This window comes from Trichoderma reesei (genome assembly GCF_000167675.1).
Source record: "Trichoderma reesei QM6a unplaced genomic scaffold TRIREscaffold_19, whole genome shotgun sequence".
Taxonomy (NCBI): domain Eukaryota; kingdom Fungi; phylum Ascomycota; class Sordariomycetes; order Hypocreales; family Hypocreaceae; genus Trichoderma; species Trichoderma reesei.
The window spans coordinates 350459-371139 of record NW_006711166.1 but is presented as its reverse complement, the minus strand read 5'-3'; the positions used below and the strand labels follow the sequence as shown (position 1 = coordinate 371139).

General features: G+C 55.0%; 5 protein-coding genes across 5 annotated transcripts; 3 read left to right on the top strand and 2 right to left on the bottom strand.

The window, feature by feature from the left end:
• Positions 1–1762: 1762 nt before the first annotated feature.
• Positions 1763–10284, top strand: TRIREDRAFT_80586 (uncharacterized protein). The gene is made up of 5 exons (XM_006967841.1): positions 1763–4623; positions 4689–5086; positions 5161–5641; positions 5714–10029; positions 10084–10284. The coding sequence occupies exons 1-5, from the start codon at positions 1998–2000 to the stop codon at positions 10114–10116; spliced, it is 7854 nt and encodes a 2617-aa protein (XP_006967903.1). The 5' UTR covers positions 1763–1997; the 3' UTR covers positions 10117–10284.
• Positions 10285–10582: 298 nt separating this feature from the next.
• Positions 10583–10945, bottom strand: TRIREDRAFT_66835 (uncharacterized protein; the record flags this gene model as incomplete). Its single annotated transcript, XM_006967760.1, has 2 exons — positions 10583–10629; positions 10762–10945. 2 exons carry the CDS (start codon positions 10943–10945, stop codon positions 10583–10585), a joined length of 231 nt encoding a protein of 76 aa, XP_006967822.1.
• Positions 10946–11455: 510 nt separating this feature from the next.
• TRIREDRAFT_80584 (uncharacterized protein) lies at positions 11456–13128 on the top strand (the record flags this gene model as incomplete). Its single annotated transcript, XM_006967840.1, has 4 exons — positions 11456–11674; positions 11751–11861; positions 11965–12662; positions 12721–13128. The coding sequence occupies exons 1-4, from the start codon at positions 11533–11535 to the stop codon at positions 13126–13128; spliced, it is 1359 nt and encodes a 452-aa protein (XP_006967902.1). The 5' UTR covers positions 11456–11532.
• A 2648-nt stretch (positions 13129–15776) lies between these two features.
• TRIREDRAFT_72057 (uncharacterized protein) lies at positions 15777–17284 on the top strand (the record flags this gene model as incomplete). Its single annotated transcript, XM_006967839.2, has 3 exons — positions 15777–16481; positions 16547–16627; positions 16697–17284. 3 exons carry the CDS (start codon positions 15777–15779, stop codon positions 17282–17284), a joined length of 1374 nt encoding a protein of 457 aa, XP_006967901.1.
• A 927-nt stretch (positions 17285–18211) lies between these two features.
• Positions 18212–19686, bottom strand: TRIREDRAFT_66662 (uncharacterized protein; the record flags this gene model as incomplete). The annotated part of the gene is made up of 3 exons (XM_006967759.1): positions 18212–18512; positions 18594–18815; positions 18905–19686. Coding segments are annotated over 3 exons (1305 nt in total), but the record flags the coding sequence as incomplete, so codon positions are not given.
• Between the last annotated feature and the right edge of the window lie 995 nt (positions 19687–20681).

The window sequence follows — 20681 nt, the reverse complement described above, 5'->3', positions numbered from 1 at the left end:
GGATCCCATACTGCGACAGAATGCGGGGATAGATGGAGCTCCGATTGGCCGCCACCTGAATCTTGCTGGTCCGCTGCCTGGCTCGTGCTCGGTTTGATCACGAGCCATTCTCCCAATATTCCTCATGCCCGTTCGGGGACGACTCGTGACGGTGGCCAGGGAGGCGAGTGCCCAGTGACGCCGTGCTGATCGACGTTATTTACAGCCGGGAGCTGGCGTGGCTGCATCTGGCTGGACCCCTTGGGTGGCATGAGATGCACTGTATAATACGGGCGTAACCAAGATTCGCATCCCTTTTCGTGCCTGGCAACCTTTGGCTGGCGTAAGCCAAAACGGCCTTGTGCCACGACGGGCGTATTGTTGCTACCCTACTTGGCTACGAGCTCAAGCTCTTTGTCGCACGAGGACGGACCTGTTCGGAGCTCTTGCGCCGACTACTACAAATAGAGTGCTTGATTCATGTTACCAAGCAGAGTGACCGTCAAAGGCAACAAAGCCATGCCATCTTGCCTCCTGACTTGGGCTGGCGGTGCATTGACGTGAGCATGGCTTGCGTGCTTATCGGCCTAGATGAGCTCAAAGAGCTGAGATGCCCTGGACTCCCGTCGCCAGCCTCCAGGTACCGAGTACTTCCAACGTCCGTCTTACGGCAGCCTCCGTCTCTTATCGGGTAAGCCAGCTTGTTCAAGGGACTCCATCTGAAGATGGATATGCTGGTAGTTTTATTATTCAGCGTGCAAGTCCTACAGTCAAGGGAGTGTCGAGAATCACGCATCGGCCGTTTCAACGCGACCCGCGAGGCGTGATCAACCGCTGCAATTACTACATCCATGTTCCGTGCAAGTCTGTGGCACAATGAAATTCGTACGTACTTGACTGATACTTCGTAAAGTCCGTCGTACTCTGCGCTTGTCCCCGTACTCGGATATTCGTCGAGCGCTCCGTTCAGCATAAAGGCCTTGAATCCGGAACCCCTTTCTAATATAGTACCTCGACACGCTTCTCCTACTCTTGGCCCATTGTCATCATTTCGCCGCGATCGGCCCATGGCTCTCCAAGTACAAAGTACCTAACGAGCAACCGCTCTTCGGATATTCTTTTATGCACGTGCTGCATGTGGAAATGCATGTAGTCGTCGTCCTACACACTGCAAGCGGTACAACACCAGACTTGCTCTCGCAGCACACGGCGTTTCTTCCTCGCTGCTCGATGGCTGGAAGAGGAAGCCATGACGACGTTGCAGAGAACAAAGAACTGGTGACAGATGCCTCAAATCACAATGGGTCTCTTCTCACCTGCTGAGTTGTTCGGCCAGACATGGCACTGCCGCCTTTGTCCATGTTCCATCTCCATTCCCGAGATACCTATCAAAGGATCATCTCGACTGCATTGATACCGTCATCATGTAGGACTACCTACCTGTACCTATCATATCGATATTCAGATTAGGTTGCTATCAATGGAAGCCAACCAATCCTCCATCAAAGCCGACCCCTTATCCTCTAGCCACCCAGCGATAAGCACCCGAAGCGCGCTGTCCAGCTCCCTGAGCAGCCGTTTAGCGGCTCGCGGCGGGGCGTCGACTGCTGTAGCCACATCCCACTCCACTATACCTAGCCGCAATGCCGTACCTCAGCCACGTCCAAGGCTGACGGCAGGCTGCAACTTCATTCAAAGAGCTGGACAGCAAGTCATCACGATCCCGCAGCAGATCGTCTCCTTTATCGCCGAATATTGATTCACGGACTTGGGACATCGATCTTGTCCTCGCCCTGCAATTCCTTCTTCCAACCGCCCATCAGCCTTCTCTCTGGCGTCGCAGCCTCTTCCATCGACCAGCTGACCGCCGCCAGAGAGCTTCATGCGCCCCGCGCCAGAGCTCCCAGCTGCCTGTTCATCTTGCCCTTCAATGCTGTTGCGCATAGCTGACGGCCTGGACCCTTGACGGGCCCTGGAGGGCAGCTCTACTGGAATGCGAATTCGGCCGAGACAGCACCATGGCGACTCTTCCCACACGGTTTCGATCGTCGACGTCGGCGTCCACTTCGGCAAACACGAACCCGAAATACCTACAAGTCCTGCAGACACTGCTCGATGACCTCACCCGCCAGCAGACGGCTCGGAACGACGATGGCTACCCCGACATCTCCAAGATTGCAAAGGGGCTGCGAAACATTGCGCAGCTGATCGCTTCCCCCCCTATGCCCTCAAACCAAGATGCCTTTCGCCATGCTGGAGGCTTCGAGTGCGTCCTCGACGTCCTGCGCGGCTTTGCCGGCTATCACGATCCCAGGAAGCGGACTCAGGCCGAGATGATGTCATTATTCAAGCTGCTCGGAGCATTCCTGAGCGTATTGTCGGCTGCCTTCCGAGACCACTCTGGGAACAAGCGGTTCTTCCGATATCGAGTCGCTGGGGGCGGATGGGAAGCCCTCGAGCAGATCATTGCGAGCATTGGCCTGGGAGGGGCGGAGCCCGATGCTTGGGTTAGCTGCCATGTCTTCGGAAAGCTTCTCGCCTTCTCTTTGGATGACGAAGCTTTGGATCTTCTCTGCCAGTCTACTGCAAAGGCATTGCGTGCGGAGACCGAAAGTGAGACCAATCCGGCCGATGCCCCTGAGAACCCTGAAAACGATGCCGAGGACGGGGCCGACGAACAGTGGGACCTTGTGCTTGCACGCTCAGTGACTAGCATTGGGCCGAGTGTGCGAGAAGTGGTCACCCCCAAGACGATCATACGCCATCCTGAGCTGCTCAGGGCTGTCGTGAGCTTCTGGCGCGCCATTCCGAGATCCGCGAACTCGCCGCCAAGCCCGTCGTCCCTCATCGTGCTCGAGACTATCCTCAGCGCAGCATCCGTCTCGATCTACAACCGTGCCGCCATCCACTCAACCGGCGTTCTCTCGCAGTTTCTCGAATCTGCCTTCTCACCACAGTCCAACCTCGCCAAGGCGGAACGCGACAAAGTGCTGGACCTATGTCGACTGCTTATGCACCTTGGCGTGAACCAGCCCGCCGATGTCCAGTTCCTACTATCGGCGCCAGGCCCGGAGGCCGCCAGCTTCTTCCTGGAGATGACGTCGAAGTACACCGGCCCTCCCTTCTTCCAGTTTGACCTCTCGCTACACGGCCATTCTTCACTGGAGCTCCCTACTCTGGGCCGCCCGTTCCCTCCCCAGTCTACGGCAGGGTACACGTTTGCCGCCTGGATACGTGTTGAGTCTTTCGATCCGACTGCACATACCACCATCTTTGGCGTCTTCGATTCTACGCAAACCTGCTTTGTCCTCATGTACCTGGAACGAGATACTCACAACTTTATCCTTCAGACTTCAGTCTTCTCCAATAAGCCTAGCGTGCGATTCAAGTCGATCACGTTCCGTGAGAAGAAGTGGTATCACATCGCCGTTGTCCATCGCCGGCCAAAAACAATAACGGCCAGCAAGGCCTCTCTCTACGTGAACGGGGAGTTTGCGGAACAGATTCGCTGCAACTACCCGCACATGCCTCCGCTCGCAAACGGAAGCACGGAAACATTTGCCTCCTTCAACTCCAACCAGAACAAGCACAACCCAGTCCAGGCGTTCCTCGGGACTCCCCGCGATCTTTCGAACCAGAGCGGTCCGGGCCTTGTCTTTTCGAGGTGGTCCTTGGCATCGGCCTATCTGTTTGAGGATGTCCTTAGTGATGACTACATTGCAGTTCAACATGCCCTCGGACCACGCTATCAGGGCAACTTCCAAGACACATTGGGCGGCTTCCAGACGTACGAGGCGTCGGCGATGCTGGGTCTGCGCAATGAGATTGTGCATTCCGGTAAGGACGAGAACTCTGATATCCTGCGGGCCGTGCGTGACAAGGCAAGCTCGCTGCTGCCAGAGTCCAAGATACTCCTCGGCATCCTGCCATCTGCCACCTTTCCCGAGAACGTGCAATACCTCGACACCGGTGTTCTCCGCGCCCTCCCTCGCTCGTCCACGCGCAATCTATTCCGCATGTCCAGCAAAGAAGGATCACCACTGGCCATCAACTGTGCGGTACCGAGCCTCACGGATGCACTGTTCAGGGCACAGGGCATTGCCTCTTTCCGAGGAACTCCCATCGTGGCTGTTCCCTCCTACTTTGACGAGAATATGTGGCGCCTGGCCGGGTTTACTCCATTGGCCCTGAAGCTGCTGGAGAAGGCGACCACTGTCGAGGAGACCATCCATGCCATTGAAATCATGTTCCACTGCATCCGCAGGAATTGGAGAAATAGTGAAGCCATGGAGAGGGACAATGGTTACAGCATCTTGGGCATGCTCCTGCGGTTCAAGATTGGGCATTATTCGGGCGCCGCAAGCGACAATGCTCAAATCCCCCGGCTCTCGGCATCCAGCGAGGAGCGCGAGAGCCTTGCCTTCAGAGCCCTCAGCCTGGTGCTGGGCTTTGTCGGATACAATCATGCAGAACCCATTGAGTCTTTCATCATCAACCCCCTAGCATATCGCATCCTCTTGATCGACCTGGATATCTGGCGCAAATCAGGGCCACGCGTCCAGGAGCTCTATTATAAGCAATTCGTGACCTTTGCCGTTAACAGTAAATACCATGACTTCAACAGTAGAAGGTTGTTACGGATGAGTGAGTAGCTTGGCCGCTTCTTCTGTTTGAGAGCCAGCAGTGCATTCTGACCGTGTCTGTTGCAGGAATCGTAAAGCGGCTGCTGGACGCCATGAAGGGCGAGGCCATTTCTGAAGAAGTCGTGCCCCAGTTTATGGGGGCTTTCGAGGCCCTCGTGAGATCAAACCTGAGCCAGGAAGTCATGCGATCCCTGTCACTCTTCATCACATACGCATTTCACCTGCCCGTATCCGTGGGCTCGCGGACGCCAAGGCTCTCCTTGGCCACCTCGCGGTCTAGTACTCCCGGCCCCTTCAAGCGAGGAACCGCGGATGGAAGCGAGAACAACAGCCTGTCCGGCGGTAGCCGAACCGTGTCGAAGAAGCAGCTGGGGACCAGGGTCCTGAGTCTTTACTCCCGAATCCTCTGCGAGAGAGGCAACTTTAACAACATCAAGAAGTTTGCAAAGACTGTCACGAACAAGGTAGGCACAACTTACCCCCATCCGCGCAGCATAAAGCAACGCGAGTTTACTGACGTTCCGCGCTCGAATGATAGTGGCTTCTCTATCTTCTCGCCGATGACGACCCTGAGACTGTCGTCCACGGTTGCAAGATCCTCGCTCGCCTTCTTGTTGTCCACGGATCGGCTTATACATCCAAGTTTGCTGGTAAATCTGGCGGCTTCACCATCATGGCAAACCGGCTGAAGAGATTCTGGGACGTCCCCCCCTTGTGGACAATTTGCTTCTGCATCCTGTTCGGGCAGGATGTGGCCGATATCAACTTTGACAGCAGGGCTGACTTCCTTTCGCTGGCTGAAAGGTTCGACAAGCGAAAGGTTGTCTATCCCGAGTCACTAGTCGTTATCACATCGATGCTTCAACATGGCTTGAAGGACGTGATGAAGTACCAAGAAGATCCAGATTCTCCAGCAACCAACCTTTCGCCGTCCCACGCAACGTCTAGACCCATGTCCGCCTACGACTCACGACCAAGAGCGAGCTCTGCAGACCTCATCAGAGCTTTGGAGCCGAGGAGTATGTCCGCCTTTGGATGGCCATCAAATCCCATTATTGCCTTTTTGTTTTCTTCTTGACTGACGTTTGCAGTGACAGTGTCGCGAGAGAAAGTAGGGGCAAATGCTGGCTTTCTTCAAAACGCTATCCAAGTCTTGCGAGATCTCCACGAGCGGTCTGCCGAGTTCCGAGACTTTGCCCTGTCGTCTGAATGGCTTCGTTTGCTCTTGGCAGCTCTGTATCCCATCATAGTCAGCGCCGATGCAGTCACTCCTGACGTCGAATTGAACTCTCGAGACTCTGCTCTGACGTTCGAGGGGAGCGATGTCATCATCCGACCCATGGGCGGTAGCTCCGTCCCGGCGCCCATTGTCAGAACGACAAATATCGATCTTGTGCCGTCGCCACAGTCTACGCCGCCAAAGGGCACGCCTTTGAGACGAGCGTCATCTTTCGTCCTCCTGACTGCCCAGAAGACTGTTGCTGAGCCAAGGCTCTCAATCCCCTCGACGAAGCCTCCGCCACAACAACCTAAAGTGCTCGGCAATACCGTTGGTGATTCCATTGTAGAGGGCATTACAGACTTGGTTATGCGTGTGTTCCTGGACCAAATCTTCGCTCGCAAAGAATTCTCGGGCTTCGGACTGTTCATCAAAATGCCCCCTGGCTTCCAAGAGCACCAGGCATATTTTGAGTCCTACATTCTGAAGAAGACAATTTCCGAGGTCACGAACGTAATACAGACGAGACTTGACGGAATTTGTGAGCCGAGAATTTTGACGAACCTCGGCCGGCTTTGTACCCATCTGTGTGAAGCAATTTTCGAAGGCTGGTTCCTGAACGGGGCAGAAGCCTTGATCGACTTCAACGGCATGCTCCTGGAATTTCTGCAACGACCCGAAATTGCGGGATTGAAAAGCGTTCGTCTGTGCAGCCCGGCCATATCGACGATCCGCAGTTGCCTCTTGAGGACGGTTTTGCTTAAGCTATCGGACCTTGACAGTCGGCAAACCTCGGAATCGGAGGCCAAGGAGTTCATGAACAAGCTTGCTTATTGGCAAATGTCGATTCTTGGCTGCCTAGGAGCTGACGACGACTACCTGAAGCTGTTTTGGTATCAGCTCTACACAAAACTGATCGACGACAAAGCCTCGATTCGCACCGCCGCAGCCAACTTTCTGCGCATCATTCTCGTGCAAAAGCCCGAGGAATCCATCGCCCTGATTCGCTCATCGTCTGCCCCCGACCAGCGGCAGGTTGTTCGCGACTTCCAAAAGATTACAGAGATGGATGACGAGGCGTTTGTCCTTTGGGTGGACAAGCATAGACCGGCACTGGACGTGCTGTTTTTCGGTGGCATGTCCAAGACATGGGAGGATTTTGTCAGCGCAGAGAACCAGCGCACGCTAGAATCCGCCAAGTCGCGCCTCACAAAGCGGAAAGAGAAGCTCAAGACTTGGAACGTGGAAGTCATCGGAGCGGAAAAGATCTTGATCAGCCATGACATCGGTAACAGCGCATGGATGAAGAGCATCTACAGCGGCGAATACTACAAGTACCAGCGTCTCATGCAGGATCAGCAAGATGACCTGGCCTTCCTTATGGCGGGTTATAGAAAGATGGAGAGGGACCTGCAGCGGCCTGGAGCCGTGTTCAGCATACCCACGGCACCGAAGTGGAAGTTGGATCGAACAGAGGGGCGAAATCGCATGCGCTTGCGTCTTCTACCTGACTACCAGGTTGGCGAGGACAGATATCAACCCAAGGCCAAAGGCAGCCTGCCATCGTCCAGTGCCACCCCTTCTACCGCTGCCACCACCGCATCAGCTCCCAACAATGCCCTGAGCACGACACCAGCCTCAAGGGATGCGACAGGCTCGGCAAATCGGCCGCCCACGCGTTCGAGTACCTTTTTGGACGGTGCCAATGACAACGATGCTGCATCTATGACCATGGAGCCTGAGTCGACCACCGATAACCCCGACACTGGGCTCACAGCAGAGGATGACTTTGAGCTCGTCGACGACCCGAATGAGCCAAACGAGGGCGATGAGAACTTTGAAGATAAGAACCGCAAGGTTATGCGGCGTCTGGAGCACGGCGATCAAGTTCAGGCTGCGTACAACGTCTCGCGTGTGACAGGTCTCGAGGCATGCGAAGGCCTTCTGATAGTAGGGAAGGACGCCCTGTACATCATGGACAACGTGTTTCAGTGCGCCAATGGTGACATTGTGAACGTGTGGCAAGCGCCGCCAGAAGAGCGCGATCCGTTTACCCAAATCGTCACGGGGGCGAAGACGCTCGAGAAGCGGCAGAACGCGGGCGGCCGAGAGCAGGAGTCGAGACATTGGAGGTGGCAAGATGTAATCAGCATCTCGAAGCGTCGGTTCCTCTTCAGGGACGTGGCCATTGAGATCTTCTTCACGGACGGTCGAAGCTATCTCCTCACCACCATCAGCACTGCGTTCAGAGACAGCTTGTTTGCAAAGATGCTGAGCAAAGCCCCGCATACGAGTGCTGCCCATTCGCTCCCCAACCCAGAAGACGCGTGGAGGTTTGACATGCTCAAGGGGTTTGAGGACTCGCCGCAAGGCCTGGGATCTCGGCTCGGGACGCTGTTCAATGCATCGCCGTGGACTTCCATCATGAAGCGGTGGCAGCGTGGCGAGATTTCCAATTTCCACTACCTCATGGTGGTGAACACCATGGCTGGGCGGACATTCAACGACTTGACGCAGTATCCCGTCTTCCCGTGGATCCTCGCCGACTATACTAGCGAGGACCTCGATCTGGAGGACCCCAAGACGTTCCGAGACCTGTCCAAGCCCATGGGCGCTCAGACTGCGAACCGTATCCAGGGCTTCATCGACACCTATAGTGCGCTTGAAGAGATTGGACAGAAGCCGTTCCACTACGGCACCCATTATTCGTCTGCCATGATTGTATCCTCGTATCTCATCAGATTGCCGCCGTTTGTGCAGTCCTACCTGCTTGTCCAGGGAGACAGCTTTGATCATGCAGACCGACTGTTTCATTCGATTGGCGATGCCTGGAACTCGGCATCATGCAACAACAAGACGGATGTCCGAGAGCTGATTCCCGAGTTTTTCTGTCTGCCCGAGTTCCTGACAAACATCAATGGCTACGATTTCGGCCGTCGTCAAAGCAACGGTGCTCAGGTCAATAACGTTGAGCTGCCGCCGTGGGCCAAAGGCGATCCCAAAATCTTCATTGCGAAGCATCGCGAAGCGCTTGAGAGCCCGTACGTGAGCGAGAACCTGCACAAATGGATAGACTTGGTGTTTGGATTCAAGCAGCGAGGCGATGCGGCGATGGAGAATCTCAACGTCTTCCACAACCTGTCGTACGCTGGCTCGGTCGACCTCGACCAGATTACTGATGTCAACGAGAGAGCGATATCGGCTGGGGTCATTCACAACTTTGGCCAGACGCCTCATCAAGTGTTCCAGAAGCCTCACCCGCCGCGGGAGCAGCTTAAGTCGTCCGTGAAGAGGCTGGACACTGCCGTCTTCTCCCTGGCATGCCTGCCAAACCCGCTGCTGGAGAGCCACGAGAGGGTGTCGACGCTGATATACGCGCCCAAGCTGGACCGCCTGCTCTGCGCCTCGCCCTTCCGCCTCAACCTCCCACCGTACGACAAGTATCTCGAGTGGGGATATGCGGACAACAGCATCCGGTTCTTCTTCGCCGATAACCGCAGGCCGGCCGGTCTGTTTGAGAACCTGCATATCGGCCAGATTTCGTGCGCTGCCTTTGCCGACTCCAAGACGCTCATCACTGCCGGAGAAGACTGCGTGGTGTCTGTACATGCGCTGCACACGGCGCCCGGTAAGATTGTCGAGTTGATGCCCAAGTCGAGCTTGTTCGGCCACAAGACGCCAGTGACTGCGATTGCCGTGGGCAAGGCCTTTAGCACGTTTGTGACGGCTTCGTCGGACGGTCAGGCGTTCCTGTGGGATCTGAACCAGCTGTCTTTTATTCGCAAGCTGCCACTGGTGCGGCATGTGGAGTGTGCGCAAATCCACAATGTGTCAGGCGATATCATGCTCTGCTCGGGTCCTAACGTGATCCTGTACTCTCTCAATGGCAGTCTCATCCTGGAACAGAACGTGTGCTCGGACTCTGAAGACTACGTCCACTCCTGTGCCTTTTATGAAGGCGCGGGCAACGAGTGGCTGGAGAACTACCTCATCTTCACGGGTCACCGGGGAGGCATCGTCAACGTTTGGCGCAAGAGCGTGGTGGGAGGGAAGTGGACTCTGGAGCTGCTGCGACGGCTGGACCATATCGATTACACCAGCGACATTGGGGAGAATACTGCGGCGGGCATCACCTGTATTAGCCCGATGCCGACTTGTGTCTACACTGGAGATGACGATGGGCGAGTAGTAAGTTGCATCTTTCACACTCTGTTACGGCGCATGGCTAACGAGGGGACGCAGTACGAGTGGAACTTTGCAGGCAGGGACAGATAGAGCCTGAGTTTGCCGCGCGGACCGTCTGTGAGGAACATTCGTCGCGTTGCATCGCGGTCTGGATGAGAAGTGAGGGAGAAGATGGGGGTTGACGACGAATAGAGTGATATTGTGCAGGGAGTTGAGGGTGTTTAGCATTGATAGATTCCTCAAGGGCGCTCAAAAGGTTGGACATTGCATGCGTAGCAAGATGAAGACTGGTTAGGATCGGTATCATGTAGAAGAAAAATGTTGATGTTTGTGTGAATTGATTCGAGTTGTCGGAATGAGTCTGTAGACCTGGCTTCCCAAGACCCTTTTCTTCCCATCCTCTTGTGTTTTTTTTACATGATGGGTCACGCCGTGGTTTTGTGTGTATGTACAGGAACTCGCGGCTGCATTATAACATGCCTTTTGGCCGTCGACATGGTGCAGTTTTTCCTAGTTTGAGTTTGTGGAGGTTGACTTTGGTTTAGATCGGTAGGTTTTATTCGTCGTCGTAGCCCGTCAGCTGCTTTCGAGGACCAGCGGGGACTATACACAGTTGTCAGTCTTGCATAGCCATGCCTGAAGTCCCCACACAGTTGCACATCGTTTCTGCCGCCACTCGATTGACGATCCTCAAGACCGCAGGGGGGGAGGGAGGTTGTTTATCGTGAAACGTACCGGGATAGGTGACGGGAATGGGCGCAGGATCGATGTCGCCGAGCATGTGGCGGATTGGGGGCACGATGGGCATGAGCAGAGGCCCAGCGGCGCCGACGACGACGGACCAGAAGAAGGCGGGACGCTCGCGGGCGGCCCAGGAGCAGTACTTGAGGGGCGTTGACCAGAAGAGAGGGGCGGACATGATGAGTTTCTATGCGATTCGAGACTTGGTTAGCTGAGGTATTGGGTAATGGAGGAGAAGGGGGGGGGGGGGGGGGGGGCACAGTGTTGTTGTAGGTTGGATGAACGGCTGTACTCACTGTTGTAGTGGTGAGAGGGTGGAATTGAGGGTGTTGGCGGGATTGGCGAGGGCGGGAGTTTGCGCAAGAGCGAGAGAGGGATATCACGGAGATCTGGGTGACATGAGGTGAGGTTTCGGCTCAAAGTTGGTGATGCTTGGCTGCCGGCGCCTTTCGGTAGATCCCCGGCAATGTCTGCGCTGCCTTCAGGTACCTTAGTACTAGTAGCTTGTACCCCCGTACCTCGACCCCAACTTGAAACTGGAAGTGACGAACTGAAGGGCCCCCACAGCGGGAGCGGCGAGGCTACGTATCCTCCCAAAAGTGGTTGAGGGTTTGACCAGAGCTTCAGAGCAGCTTAGGAACCTTGCCTTGGTGAAGCTTCCACTCTTTTTTCTCTCTCTCTCTTGTTTCAACGAACCACCGAGGCTCAGCACAGTTACCGAACCCAGCCTGGAAACCTGATTGTTTATTTCACGAGGGTCTCGTCATGTGGTCGATTCTGAGCGTTGCCGCGGCGCTGTTTGCGGCGGCGGTTTCGGCCGTGAGCACGAGCGGGAATCGGCTGCTGGTGGTGCTGGACGACGTTGCCGAGAAGGAGGCGTATGGCCAGTTTCTGGGCGATTTGACAGGTGTGTAGATGCATATTTCGGGGCAATTGGGTTGAGGGAGTCGTGTCGGAGCTTGAGCTGATTCGACATCCTGCAGCGCGAGGATATCAGGTTTCGTATGAGACGCCGCGGAGCGAGGGACTGACGCTGTTCCACCTGGGCGAGAGGACGTACGACCACTTGTTGTTTCTGCCGTCCAAGGTCAAGGGTATGTCATATTCTATATCCATCCTCCATCTACCTACTCTACCTACATCTTTGTTATTCCATGATTCGGCAATGGCAATTTGTTTGCTGACTCTGCCATGCAGGACTTGGACCCAACCTGACCCCAAACCGCCTCGTCGACTTCGTCAACGCCAATGGAAACATCCTCGTTGCGCTGTCCTCCAAGGTTCCCGCGTCCACTTCGCTCGTCTCCCTCCTCTCCGAGCTCGACATCTCCCTGCCCGTCGAGCGCACCGGCACCGTCGTCGACCACTTCAACTACGACACCATCTCCGCCGCCGAGTCCCACGACGTCCTCGTCCTTGATGCGCCGTCCAACATTCGCCCCGGCCTCAAGTCCTACTTTGAACTTCCGGGTGGCGTCCTGGCCTTCCCTCACGCCGTGGGACACGTCCTTGGTTCTGGCCCGCTGCTGACCCCCATCGTTCGCGCTCCTGCTACTGCGTACAGCTATAACCCCAAGGAGCAGGCCGAGGTCCTCGACGCTGATGAGCTGTTCGCTGCGGGTCAGCAGCTGGCGCTGGTGTCGGTGATGCAGGCGCGCAATTCTGCGCGCGTGACTGTGCTCGGCTCGGCTGAGATGCTGCAGGACAAGTGGCTGGATGCCAAGGTGGCCAAGCTGGGTGGAAAGAGCACCAAGACGGAGAACAAGGAGTTTGCCCGACGGGTTGCCGGCTGGACATTCCAGGAGATTGGTGTCCTGCGCGTGAACAGCGTTGAGCACCACCTGCAGGGCTCTGAGGAGCTCAACCCTGGCATCTACCGTGTTAAGAACGACGTGGTGAGTAACCCATGGAGCATAGTTGAAGCGCGCCGTATCTGACTTGTCTACCACGCAGTCATACACTATCTCCCTGTCCGAGTACGTCTGGGACAAGTGGGTGCCCTTTGTCCTCCCCGAAGACGACCTTCTCCAGCTCGAGTTCTCCATGCTCTCGCCCTTCCACCGCCTGAACCTGGAGCTTACGGGCACCACCGATGACGCCGCCATCTACGGCGTGTCCTTTACGCTTCCCGACCAGCACGGAATCTTCAACTTCTTGGTTAACTACAAGCGCTCGCTCCTCACCAATGTCGAAGAGAAGAATACGGTTAGCGTCCGCCACTTTGCACACGACGAGTGGCCTCGCAGCTTCGTCATCTCGGGCGCCTGGCCGTGGATCTCGGGCATTGGCGCGACGGTGACGGGCTTCCTGGGATTCTGCGCGATATGGATGTACAGCAAGCCCGTGGGAAAGAAGAACTGAGGACAAGATGTGAGCGAAGGAATTGCGTGTCGATAAAAAGGCCAGTAAAGGGACGGTGGAGATGTCGCAAGGCCCCAAAAGAGGGTCGTTGTAGATTTTGTTTATGTACGATTTGCACCTTGCGGGCCATGAAATACCCATGGATGGCACATGAGGTCCGGGCTAGGAGGATCTTGAACGATTGTCTCGAGGAGGGACCGTGAAAATCCGATGAATGAATAGATTTCTCGCGTTGAAAGGACGAACTGGACTCGTGTGAAATGACGGTTGATGTGACGTAGTTTTGTCAAGCAGGGAAACATTATTATTCATCTACGTATCTAGACTTGCTCCATGCCAAGGATGACCACTAGCCAGCCTCACGATACCTTGTCCCAGCCAACAAAGCCATACAAACAATCTACTAGATAGGAAGCAAAAACAAAGAAAGTGAACAAACAGAGACATATATGGGGAGAAAAAAAAAAAGCAAATAAACGACGAGCCAAAAAAGAAAAAGCGAACAAAGCAAAAGCACCCTCAGATTAGCTCTCTTCTGTTCTCACCGGCAACTCGCAGCCTTTTGGGTAGCTGTTGAGGCTGGCTGCTGCTGTCTGCAAATTTGGCTTTTTGGTCCTTGAAATCATCACCAGGTGGCTTTCGCTTTTGTTCAACATGAGCAAAGACGAAAATGAAAATAAAACACAACAACAACATCACTCCTCCCAATCCTCCCCTCACCCAGAATCTCTTCTCCCGTACGAGAGAGACCACAGTCCCCTTCGACCCGAGTAGATATTCATTGTTGTTTTTCGTAAACTCAACCTCATTTGTAGACAAGGATGGAGAGGAACTAACCTCTGGTTGTGACGCTCAGCCTGCTCCGATTGAAAACTATATTTTTTCCTTTCACCGCTGGGTGGAAAGGGAGCATCATCAAGACTCTTGCTTCTGTCCCCTTTGGTTCGAGAGGAACCAAGAGGGATGGGAAGAGAGGAGCTTTCTGAGGTGCGAGGTGTCGGTCATTGCGGCTACTGTGAGCGAAAACAACCTCGAGGGCAAACTTGGGTAACTCTACCATATCTACCTACAAAGAGAAACAAGCAAAGACGAAAGACACGAGGAAAATACCTACGAGGTAGAACGAGGGGAAAGAGTAAAGGAGAGTGATGAGGGGACAAGGGGAAGAAAGATGGTTGTGTGCAAGGCTCGCTCAGATCTCTGTTCTTTGCATGTGTGGACATGTGCCAGCGGTTTGATCGCGATGATCAATCCAGAAGGCTGTTCCTTGATGAAAGGGGGTGCAAGAGATATCATCACCGTGAGCCAAGCAGAGGTGGCCAAGTTCTCTGCGGAAAGATTTAGGGGGGAGGAGAGGGAGGCCGTGGGGCATGTATGGGTGAAGTGGTGTGAAGGGGGGGAAAAAAGATAATAGACAAAAGGCTGGAGGATGAGTTGAAGGCGACGTAAAGAAGTCGACGAGAGGATGTGTAGAGAAATGTGAAGCGTGGCGAGGGAGGCGGTAGCCCTTGAGGGCCCCTAAGTATGCAACAGCAGCTGGGAAGTAGAGAGAAGAGAGGGCAAGAGAAAAGAGTTGGTGAGCAGAAATAGTAGATGGTCAAACAAAGTTGGGGAGAAGGCGAGGTGGTGATGGGGGGGGGTCGCTTGCTGTGCGCCATTTGGCTTTTTTGTTTGGATGGGATGGGAAAGAAAGAAAGAAAGAAGAAGTGGAAGACGGGGGAGAGAGAGGAGATGCTTTATATATCCCGTGAGGCAAACGGATGCCGGAGAGGGTGAATGATCCGGGGCGTGATTCACTGCGAGCGCTGGGCAAAGGGCTGCGGTGAATTGCGCGTGCGTTCACTTTGCTCTCACCTTTTCGTGGTGTGGAGGGGCAAAGATGATTGGGTGGTGGATGAGTCGAGTGGGTGGGCGAGTGCGGCAGCTGGCGGGCTGTTTGTGCAGTGAGTTTTGGCGACAGTATCACGATGAGAAAAAAAGTGAAGGCGGAAGTTTGGTTTGGAGGTTTGTAGTTTGGAGGAGGTTTTGGAGGTTTGGGCGCGGAATTCGGGAGGGGAGAGACGCGCTTATTATGGGCTGGTTAGTACCTTTGCTTTAGCGCTGGTGGAGGGTGGGATGCAGGTACCTACCGGAAAGGGCAGGGGTGTGTGTATCTAAGGTACTATAGGACAAGGACAAGAGGGGAGAGACTGTGGTATTTTGGGTGTGTTTATGTATGATGTTTGGTGATGGTGATGCAGAGTGATGTACTGTGGAAGAAGACAGGTCGTCACGGTCGATTTGATTGTTTTTTTTTTCTTTGCTGTATCGGAGCATCTTTGGGAGACGAAGATTCGGCATCATCATCGTGGCATGTCATCGACGTCGTGTCGTTAGTCAGCCGTACCTAGGTAGACACAGTACTGTACATCAAGTAGAATAGCGTCACGATCCCATTCCGCTTCTGGCCTGAGACGCTCAAACTACCTGGATAGTCTCGAATATAACATGCTGGACAATGAAGCCTCGTCTGTGCTGCTCACCGTCGTTATTCCCGGCATCATCTCGTGAACCCCGTGTCTCGTCCGCTGTCGGAGCTCACCACCAAGCATCATAGGTACCTACCTACCCGGTGAACTGACCCAACGACACACAGCCTCATCACCAGAATGACACCGCCAGACCATTCACCGTCACCCCCCGTCCAGATGCTCGCCAGAAAGAAGAAGCGCGCCTCCAAGGCCTGCTCCTGCTGCCGCACCCGCAAGATCCGCTGCGACGTCCTCAAGACGGGCGTCCCCTGCACCAAGTGCCGGCTCGACGGCTTCGACTGCGTCGTCCAGGCCCGCAAGAAGCGCCGCGGGAAGCTCGAGACCGAAAGACTGAGGCAGCAGCAGCAGCAGCAACAGCAACAGGCGTCGATACTATCATCATCATCGCCAGGCCATGGTTTGGGGCTCGGCGGTGCTGCTGCTGCTGCGAGGCCATCATCGCCGCGTTCGATCCCGCAGCATGCCATGCTTCACCAGGTGCCGCACTATCCCTTCCTGCGCAGCTTTGCCCCCGCGAGCCAGCCGTCCTCCCTGTTGGCTGTCTCGCGGGACAGCCTGGACGATCCGGGAGCGATGAAGCATTCCCGGCTGGATGACGATGACATGCACTATCTGCAGCGGAAAGGGGCGCTGAGTCTTCCTCCGAGGGCCGTCATGGACGTGTTTGTGTCCAACTATTTCCAGCTCTTCCATCCCTTCTTCCCCATCCTCGACAAGTCCGGCTTTCTGGCGGATTACTACCGGAGTGACCGCCATGTTGCGCCGCGTTCTAACGGGGTGAGCTTGTTGCTGCTGCAGGCCGTTCTCTTCACAGCCGCTGCGGTATGTTTTCGTGACTCGGTGTGACGGTCCAAGCAGCAAGTTTGCTTACTTGGCTTCACTACTAGATGGTGCCTATGAGCACAATCTGCGACGCTGGCTTCACTTCTCGAAAAGAGGCGAGGAGTTTGCTACACAAGAGGGCACGGGTATGTCTCTCCTCCCCCCTTGGTCAAGTTGGCCGGTACCCGACCGAATTCATATGCTCATTGTTGCAGCATCTCTACGAGTTTGACTTTGAGCCAGACAACATCATCAACATCCAGGCTCTCCTGCTCATGAGCCACTTCTACCCGTCCATGGTGGAGCAGAAGCACACCTGGTTCTGGATCCATCAAGCCATCAGTATCGCGCAGGGCCTCGGGCTGCATCGCAACGCCAGCCAAGAACCGCAGCGCAAGCTATGGGCGAGAATATGGTGGGCGTGCCTGGTCCGGGACCGGCTGACTGCGCTCGGCACAGGGCGTCCCATGCACATCAACAGCCTGGACTGCACAGTTCCGATGCTGACGCTTGATGATTTGAGAGAGGATGGTGACAGCGAGGACGACCAGACGGTCAAGGAAATCTTTATCGACTTTGTCAAGCTTTGCCAGTACATGGAGGGGGTACTCTCGCTGCCTCACAACATTGCCACGGAACCGGGATCTTTGCCCGAGCAGATCGATCTGTGTGAAGAAACGCTTCAGCATTGGCGTCTGAACCTGGTCCCGAGCGCGAGGCTGCATGGAGACTACGGGAGGGACTTTGACAAGCGAGGCATGTGTACGCTCTACAGGGCGCTGCTACATCTCATGTACAAGTGAGCTCACCTTGCCGCGGCCCTGCTTTAGCTTCAAGTATCTGACTGACATGCAAATAGTATCGTCGTCATTGCCCTCCACAAGTCTCATCAGATTCTCGACGAGAGCCGACCAAGCGGCGCACAACTCCCGCTGCCCAAAGTTCAGGCTGCTGCTGAAGACTCGACGCGGATCGCTGTCGAGCTCGTCAGTCTAGACTTGGTCAAATACTGCCCGACAATATGGTAGGCGCTTGTCCACCCTTTGCCGCGTCTAACACACTAATTGCTTCACAGCGTGACTGTTATCCTGCCGCCTCTCATCGTCCACCTTCTCATGATGCGGTCGGCTCCCGACGAATCCAGCAGACAACCTCATATCGATAGGTTCAACAAGTGCATGGTGCTGCTCGAACAGTTGGGCGAGATCTACTGGCACGCCAGCTTCTACTACGACTTCTTCAAGCTCGCCGCTGAGCACTCGCAAGGCCCTGCAACATATGCCAACGGACAGGAACAGGATCCCCTCGTCGCCTTCTTCAACGACCGCGTGCCGCCAAAGCAACTTTTTGGCAAGGCAGTAGACTTTGGCCACAGCGCCAGTCGGAGGCGGACGCCGGTCGGAGACGATGAAGACACTCCTGCGAAGCCCATGCAGATCCCAAGTCGAGACAGCGTCGCAACCGAACACGCTCCGATGGTCACAGCATCCGTTGCTCACGATGGATATTTGGCGCCCTCCACGCAGCCCTCAATACCTTACACGCTCGGTGAAGCCTTGGAGCTCGGGGCTGTCGCGATGCCAGACTCCAATCTCCAACTTTTCGAAGATTGGTTAGATGATTATGGCTACTTTCACACCATCTTTCCGTCTGCCTGAATGTACATCTCTATTCAAATCAGTCATCCAACGCAACCTATCTATACAACGCCACCGGCTGTCTCGTCTGGCTCAGATGTTTGGCTCATTGATAATTGCCAGACCCTGCTCACTCCTCCAGAAGCTGCCTGTAGGGTACGTGTACTTTTCTATCGCCTCGGGCTTATACTCTACGCTGTACCCGGCATCATGCGGGGTGACGAAATGCCCGTCCTTGGTCTGGCAGGGCGTCTTGAGCACCTCGCGGAACGAGCTGATGTGCTCCAGCAGGCTCTTTTCGCCAGACACGCACAGGTAGTTGATGAGGGCGAGATGCTGCGTGTATTCGTTCAGGCCGATGCCTCCGCTGTGGGGGACAATCGGCACGTTGAATCTGCGAGACATTCATATCAGCACCTCTGGACGATATCTATGCAGTGGAAGAAGGCGCGCTATGCGTGGGTTCAAGACTCACTTCTTGGCCATGAGCAACACGGCCATGACTTCGTTGACGCCGCCGAGCCTGCAGGCGTCGATCTGGCAGTAGTCGATCGAGCCCGCCTGGAGGAGCTGCTTGAACATGACGCGGTTCTGGCAGTGCTCGCCGGTGGCGACGCCGACGCCGTACGGCTTGAGGGCCTTTCGGATGGCCGCGTGGCCGAGGATGTCGTCTGGCGAGGTCGGCTCTTCGATGAAGCTGAAGAGGCTCGTTAGTACCGCATTCGATAACCCGCCAGTCCAAAAAGGCAATCCGATGGGAGCAAGTGACAAATAAACAAAACTTACAGCGGCTTGTACTTGACCAGATGAAGCATATAGTCAATCGCCTCCGGCACGCTCCACACCTGATTCGCATCGACCATGAGCAACCGATCATACCCGATCGTGTCCCGCGCAATCTGCAGCCGCCTCTTGTCGTCCTCGAGGCTGCCCCCGACCTTGAACTTGAACTTGTCCATGCCCTGCGCGAGATTCGACTCAATCAGCTCCACCATCTTTTCATCCGAAAAGCCCAGCCAGCCCGCTTGCGTAGTATACGCCGGCACAGCCCTATTCAGCCTGGCCTCCTCCAGCCTCGCCTTCTTCGTCTTGGCCTGCTCCCTGAGCAACTCCACCGCCTCCTCAGGCGTGATGGCATCGAGAATGTATCTGAAATCGATACACCTTACAAACTCCTCCGGCGTCATGTCCGACACAATCTCCCACACGGGCTTCCCCAGATGCCGTCCCCAAAGATCCCACACAGCGTTGACGCACGTGCTCAGGCCAAGATGAATCACGCCCTTTTCGGGCCCGACCCAGCGCAATTGGGAGTCGGACACGAGGTGGCGCCAGGTCTGGCCCATGTTGGCCGTGAGTTGCTCGAGCGTCTTGCCGACGAGGCGCTCGGCTACCATCTCGGCGGCGAGGACGCACAGGTTGTTGCCCCGGCCGATTGTGAAGGCGAAGCCGTGGCCGGATAGGTGGCGGGTGTTTGTGTGGAGGACGATGTAGGCTGCGCTGTAGTTGGGGCCGGGGTTCATTGCGTCGGAGCCCGAGAGGTCGAGGCTTGTTGGGAAGCGGAGGTCTGAGCATGATATGTATATACGTGTGAGTCATTGGAAGAAGGGCTTTTGAAGTTGAGAGATTGAGACGAGGTTGTTTAGGGGAGGGGAGGGGAGGTTGGTGGAAAGGTGAGTGAGAGTGACGGGTTGGAGGTTGGACGTACCGTGGGCTGTGAAGCCTGTGATGATGACCTCGGAGGCGGGAGGAGTCCGGGAGCTGTAGTTGTCTCCATTGGAGGGCGTTTCTATGTCTGTCCGTGAAGGAGCCATTGGTGTAGGTAGGCAAATGTTCTTTGACGCTGTGTATGTAGTCGTTATTGGGGAGATGTCGGCGAGTTGCTATAACAACCTCCACTAGACAGGAAAGTAGATGAGCCCAAATCACCTGGAAATCTCAAGACTATTTATACACAACAAAGACTAGAGAAATGATCTACTCTTAATAACTATGACTAGCTATTGATTTAATAAGGAAAAAGTCTGGCAACGAATGTGATAAGCTGTAGATATCTAGAGGGGGTTTGACTTCCCGTGAGCGTGGTATGTATGTAATTGTTGTGATGAACGGCCAATCATGGCGTCTTGGTCGGCACTTCGGCTGCTTGATATTCCCGGCGGCTGTATCTCCTACCCCAGGACTTCTTTTGAAAAGTCGGGGAATTACCAGGAGATATTCAGATCCGTGCTAGCTTCATTCGTGATGTCGGGTTTTGGGGAAATGGTCCATTGGTTGTCTGGGCCTAGAAGCCATTAATGGGCGGGTGTGCTTCGGACTTGGGCTTGATTCATCTGATATGATGGGAACCCTAACGGGAGGCTTCCAGTGATAAGGAGGTCATGCTACGCAGTCATGTATCACATATGGCTTACGTCGATAAGTCTTTAGATCCGCAAGAGAGAATGATTGTATCCCATAGTGCCCGCTGGCAGTGTTCTCATTAATCAGTTGTTGCCTGCTTGTTGAAGGAAAAGCTGCCTTGAAACATCCCATTGCTCAAGTACTTGTCCACCGCCCGCTC

Coding starts and splice junctions, on each gene's coding strand:
- TRIREDRAFT_80586 (XM_006967841.1), top strand. CDS start 1,998: ATGGCGACTCTTCCCACACGGTTTCGATCGTCGACGTCGGCGTCCACT. Junction 5,642..5,713: donor CAGAGCTTTGGAGCCGAGGA/GTATGTCCGCCT, acceptor TGACGTTTGCAG/TGACAGTGTCGCGAGAGAAA. Junction 10,030..10,083: donor GAGATGACGATGGGCGAGTA/GTAAGTTGCATC, acceptor GAGGGGACGCAG/TACGAGTGGAACTTTGCAGG.